The sequence below is a fragment of the Chiloscyllium plagiosum genome, unplaced genomic scaffold, assembly GCF_004010195.1.
Source record: "Chiloscyllium plagiosum isolate BGI_BamShark_2017 unplaced genomic scaffold, ASM401019v2 scaf_97651, whole genome shotgun sequence".
Lineage (NCBI taxonomy): Eukaryota > Metazoa > Chordata > Chondrichthyes > Orectolobiformes > Hemiscylliidae > Chiloscyllium > Chiloscyllium plagiosum.
Window position 1 is genome coordinate 1 of NW_025199518.1, and position 6,003 is coordinate 6,003.

General features: G+C 49.0%; 1 protein-coding gene across 1 annotated transcript; it reads left to right on the forward strand.

Moving 5' to 3' along the window:
• The first annotated feature begins 153 nt into the window (after window positions 1–153).
• On the forward strand, window positions 154–5,182 carry LOC122546038 (reduced folate transporter-like). The gene is made up of 3 exons (XM_043684875.1): window positions 154–433; window positions 1,788–1,958; window positions 4,793–5,182. The coding sequence occupies exons 1-3, from the start codon at window positions 373–375 to the stop codon at window positions 4,795–4,797; spliced, it is 237 nt and encodes a 78-aa protein (XP_043540810.1). The 5' UTR covers window positions 154–372; the 3' UTR covers window positions 4,798–5,182.
• Window positions 5,183–6,003: the final 821 nt, after the last annotated feature.

Sequence of the window (6,003 nt, forward strand, 5' to 3'; positions counted from 1 at the left end):
AGATAAGAGGTGCTGCAGCAATGTACAGCAAGCTCCCACAAACTGCATATGGCCAGTTTTCAGTCAGCAGCTGTGGTAGTGTGTGCGGAGAGTACACCTGGGCCTGAAAGCTCCCAGCTCAGGCAGGTTGGCTGCACTGGTGCCCCTCACCTGTGGAGGATTTTCCATTTTACGCTCCAGTTTCCAGGACGTGTCTCGGCGATGTTTAGTTGAGGGTTGGAAGAGGGAGCACTCCTTGCTCTTCTGGGGAACAACCAGATCTATTTGCATCCACCCAGGAGAGCCCTGGCTAACCGTTCCACTGGGAAAACGGGAGCTGTGCCGATGCAGAGGACGTTTGACCGAAGTTCTCAAAGCTAAAGAGGGGTCTGGATGGAGGAGATGGGGGCGAAACTGTGTTCCCATTGTCAAAAGGCTTTCTTAAAAAATAAAAGTAATTCATGAGATGAATGTCACTGGCTTTTGTAGCCCATCCCTAATTGGCCAGAGGGCATTCTGCATTGGCACTTGAGCAGTGTGCACATTGGCATTGGGCAAACCTGATTAGGGAATGCATGGCTCATTGGTGTGGGAGAAGTGGGTTCTGGTTTCCAGGGCACTGGCACCAGTCATGGGGAAAATGGCTGTCCATTTAGCACAATCTCTACCTGAACTAAGGTAATGTAAACCGCATAACTAGGGAAGTGGAAAGGTACATCAAGCTTAATAGTGGAGGCAAGTGATCACATTTCAGAAGGTGTCATAAATCAAAGCATCAAGCTAAGGTTAATGAGAAAGGCATTAAAACAGGAAATGTTTTGGAAAGCAGGAAGGGATGGAGAGTACAAATTTAAGAGTAAACCAATGGTAAGACTGGAATTTTCAACAAAAGTAAGAGAAATGGAGATGCTCCATTATGAGGAAAGGTTGAGCCAATAGATATGAAGCTGGAAAAGCACAGCAGACCACACAGCATCCGGAGCAGGAAAATCAGTGCTTTGAGCTGGAACCCTTTTGTCGGGAAAGGTTAGACAGGTGAAGCTTGTATCTGCTGGGGTTCAGGTGGCTTACAAGGATGTTGCCAGGGTTGGCAGGTTTGAGCTTTAAGGAGAGGCTGAACAGGCTGGGGCTGTTTTCCCTGGAGCGTCAGAGGCTGAGGGGTGATCTTATAGAGATTTACCAAATTATGAAGGGCATGGATAGGATACATAGGCAAGATCTTTTCCTGGGGTGGGGGAGTCCAGAGCTAGAGGGTATAGGTTTATGGTGAGAGGGGAAAGATATAAAATTGACCGAAGGGGCAACTTTTTCACGCAGAGGGGGTTGGGATATCTGGTTGGCATGGATGAGTTAAACCTAATAGTCTGTTTTGGTGGGGGGGGGGGCAGGGGTTGGGTAGTGAAGTAAAGTAAAATAATTTTGCAGTGAAGTGTCTGGCCCGATGGGTTGAATGGTCTCCTCCTGACATGAGTAACACTTAAAGCCCCACCATTGGCAAATGTTTGTGAAGAGTCCAAAGACACGCAGGTTAGATGGATTGGCCATACTTAATTGCCCATCGTGCCCAGGGCTGTGTAGGTTAGGTGCATTAGGCATGGGAAATGCAGGATTACAAGGATAAGGTAGGGGGATGGGTCTGGATGGGTTGCTCTTTGGAGGGTTAGTGTGTACTTGATGGGCCGAATGGCCTGTTTCCACACTCTGGGAATGCTAATGTGATTGTACGATTCTGAAGTAAATCTGTTAAATTGGAGCTAAAATCTCACTCTCACTCTCTCTCATTCTGCGTTTTGTCCCCCCCCTTTCAGATACGGTCCGATCGCCGCAGTTGAAGCTGTGGTCTCTGTGGTGGATCTTTAACTCAACCGGTTATTACCTGGTGGTTTACTATGTGCAGATCCTGTGGGATAACATTCACCCGTCCAGGGAAAACCGAGGTGTCTACAACGGTGGTGTGGATGCAGCCGCAACCCTGTTAGGTATGGAACACATGCAACCCCTTCCAGTCCTTGGGAATGCTGCATGAATCGCAAAAGGTTGGTTGGCAGGTGCAGCAGGTAGTTAGGAAGGCAAATGGAATATTGCCCTTCATACAAAAGGGATTGAGGTTAAAGGCAGGGAGGTTATCCTGTCTGTGTGGAGTTTGCACATTCTTCCCATGTCTGCGTGGGTTTCCTCCGGGTGCTCCGGTTTCCTCCCACAGTCCAAAGATGTGCAGTTCAGGTGAATTGGCCATGCTAAATTACCCATAGTGCTAGGTGTGTTGGTCAGAGGGAAATGGGTCTGGGTGGGTTACTCTTCGGAGGGTCGGAGTGGACTGGTTGGGCCGAAGGGCCTGTTTCCACACTGGAGAGAATCTAATCTATGTTGCAGCTGTTCAGGGCGCTGGTGAGGCCACACCTGGATTACTATGTGCAGTTTTGGTCGTCTTTCCTGAGAAAGGGTGTACTGGCACTGGAGGGGATGCAGAGGAGGGTCACTAGGTTGATTCCAGAGTCAAGGGGGTTGGCTTATGTGGAGAGACTAAGTCGACTGGGATTATATTCATTGGAATTTAGAAGAATAAGGGGGGAATCTTACAGAAACTATGAAAGGAATAGATGAGATAGAAGCAGGGAGGTTGTTTCCACTGGTGGGTGACATGGGCATGAGAGGGCAATGCCTCAAAATAAGGGGGGGGGAGCAGATTTAGGACTGAGTTGAGGCAGAATGTCTTCACCCACAGGGTTGTGAATCTGTGGAGGCAATGTTTTTTTTTTAAGGCAGAGGTTAGTAGATTTTTGAACAGTAAGGGAATGGAGGGTCAGCAGATGGGTGGGGTAAGTGGAGCTGAGTCTATGAAAAGATCAGCCATGATCTTATTGAGTGGCGGAGCAGGCTGGAGGGATCAGATGGCCTACTCTGTGTTCCTAGTTCTTATGGGTGGGGTGCGGTGGGAAATGAGTGTGGTGTGTACTTTCCAGGAAACAACAGCCCCAATCCAGAACAGGCCGGCACGCTGGTATAATTGTGGCCACCACTGGGGCACCTGTGCTTCTCATTATAGATTAATGGAGCACGGTGGGAGGCCATTCACCCCTCTGTCCCTGTGCTGTCTTCTGCTGCTGTATCTGCTGCCCTTCTGGATATGGTGCCAGTCAAGAGGGTTGCTTAGTCCTGGATGGCGTCAAGCTCCTTGAGTGTTGTTTGAGCTGGACCCTTCCACGTAAGTGGGGAGTATTCCATCACACTGCTGATGTGTGCCTTGTAGATGGCGGACGAGGATTGGGGAGTCACTGCGGGATTCCCAGCCTCTGACCTGCTGTTGGAGCCACTGTTTTTGTGGTGAGTCTAGTTAAGTTTCTGCTCATTGGTAACCCCCAGGATATTGATAATGGGGGATTCAGTGAGGGTAACACTATTGAATGACAATAGTGGGCAAGTGGGGTTAGATTGTCTCTCATTGGTGATGGTCATTGCCTGGTGCGAGTGTTACTCATCAGCCCAAGGCTGGACATTATCCAGATCTTGCTGCATTTGAGCAGGGACTGCTTCAGTATCTGAGGGGTGGGCGAACGGTGCTGAACACGGTACAATCATCAGCAAACATTCCCACCTCTGACCTCACAATGGAGGGAAGGTTATTGAAGTAGCCATGTGTTGGGCAGAAAGTTGACATCTCTCCATCACTCTCTCAAGCTCCAGGCTATACCTTGCAGGGTGAGATTGACCACAGCTGACCGTCATGTTAAAAGCAACACCCTCGCTGTCAGCATTCAAGTTGCCTCCACCAGCGCATTCCAAATCACGGCATGGGTTAAAAAGAACCTTCCTCCATCTTGTTCGTTTGTCATTTATCTTTAAACCAGTGGCCTCTGCTTACTGTCTGTTACCACGAGAAATGGTTTTCTATGCAGCTTCTGTTTAAAAGTCATGATTCGGAGATGTCGGTGTTGGACTGGGGGGGTACAAAGTTAAAAATCACACAACACCAGGTTATAGTCCAACAGGTTTAATTGGAAGCACACTAGCTTTCGGAGCGACGCTCCTTCATCAGGTGATAGTGAGCGTCGCTCCGAAAGCTAGTGCTTCCAATTAAACCTGTTGGACTATAACCTGGTGTTGTGTGATTTTTAACTCTGTTTAAAAGAAAAGCCTTTATAATTTGAACACATCTATTAAATTCTGCTTAACTCTCTCGATTTGCTGTGAGATGACGAAGCTTGTTGTTGTGATCAATTGCCTGAGGAATATAGCAGTGACTGTACAAGTTTGGGTAGTGTCTCAGTTTACAATCAGTCAAACTTATCCATCCTGAATCCAGACCCCATTGGCTTGTGAACCCTGATCTAATGATTAATTTTAAGTCCGTGATTGGGAATGTGTGTCCTGCCTTCACCTCCAATGTGAAAAATAAATCCATCCAGGCCAAACCACTCTCTGCGGTTTGTTTACTGCTAAAATAACAGCATGCCATGGAGGTGAAGTCTTTCAGGGAGCAGTGAGAGAGGGCCGCTCACTCCCACCTCATCACTGATGGATCAATTGCCTGATCATTAGTTGTAATTAGTGGGAGCTTGCTGTTCACACAATGGTGACCGCCCTTCGAAAAGTCGCTCATGGGCCGTAAAGTCGGGGTACAGCGGCTGGGGGAGGTGCTACTCAGTTGCAAATCCTGCTGCCTTTCCCACACGCCATATCCTTTTGTTCACTTGTAGGATTCCCTGCACATATAAACTTCCCGGGTTAAAGTCCACTGTGTTGACAACAGCCCGGGATAGATCTCGAGATCCCTATGTATTTGCGAAACGTTGCTGTTTTTTTTACTTTCCAGAGTGAGGTCATTTACTCCAAAAGGTGTGATTCTGGCCTTTGCTGCACCTCTTGGGATTTACACCGGTCCAGATCAATGAGCTTGCCAGAGGAACTTGTTTACCATCACGGAGGCTGCCAGTTCAAGCGTGGCATTTTGTGGCAAAGAAAACCAATTCTTAGATAAACACCATCCCCCCCACCTCCAGAACCATGAATCTGACCGAGAATAACATGGTCATTAGTGCCAGAGTAGGATCCAGTGTTCCCAAACTGGCATGTACCAAGAGACAGGAGGCGATGAAAGTGATGACACTTGTTAAACTTGGCTGCCCAGATTTCAGAGCAAGAGATGTAAACAGATCTCTCCACACCCCAAAAGCAAACCCCACAAGCTGTGCTTGGCACTGTGCCCCTGAGTGCTGGCCTGCATGAGGCAGGCAGTCCGTCCCCATTCATACCCACGCTGCTGCTACATGTAAAGGGTTCTATTTAGACATCGCCTTGCAAAACATTGGCACATCCAAAACTGTTTCGCAGTCAGTCACATCCCTTCTTGTGTCCCAGTCCCTGTTGTCGCCTAGCAAGCTGTACAAAGCAAGATCCCACAAACAGCGATACGATAGTCAGCCAGGTGATCTGGTTCTCGTAACTGCTGAGTTGTGGAATAAATATTGACCAGGAGGAATTGCCAGGCGCTGTTCCTTGAAACATTCCCCCCACCCCTTCCCCTCATCCTTTTCTTGCGTCCTGTAGAGTCATAGAGATGTACAGCATTGAAATGGACCCTTCGGTCCAACCTGTCCATGCCGACCAGATATCCCAACCCAATCTAGTCCCACCCGCCAGCACCCGGCCACTCTGCGAGTGAGCCATTTCAGTATCTTTCCCTACCGTACAAACCTACGGGCAAATTGAGATCGAAAAGGTTCCTCTGCAACGCAGGAGCTTTCATTTGTCCTGCTTTCCCCGTCATCAAAAGGCCCAAGTATCCTCCTCCCCTTTCCCTGTTCCAGGTGAGGCATTGACCTCTTCGCTGCTTGCTTCACCCTGGGGACCTGCTAGGCCTGTTACTTGGGGGAGGCTGGGCCACCATGTTTTGCACTCCCTCAGATATGTCCCCGAGCTTCTGGTCTCTCCTCATTGTCATTCTGTGTCCTGCTCTCTCGCGCTCTCGCTCTGTCTGGCGCGCTCGCTCTCGCGCTCGCGCGCTGTCTGGCGCGCTCGCTCTCG

What these genes read in the sequence shown, in the direction of transcription:
- LOC122546038 (XM_043684875.1), top strand. Translation starts at nt 373, where the DNA reads ATGGAGGAGATGGGGGCGAAACTGTGTTCCCATTGTCAAAAGGCTTTC. An exon ending in GGCTTTCTTAAAAAATAAAA is followed by an intron (nt 434 to 1,787) that starts GTAATTCATGAG and finishes CCCCCCTTTCAG; the next exon opens with ATACGGTCCGATCGCCGCAG.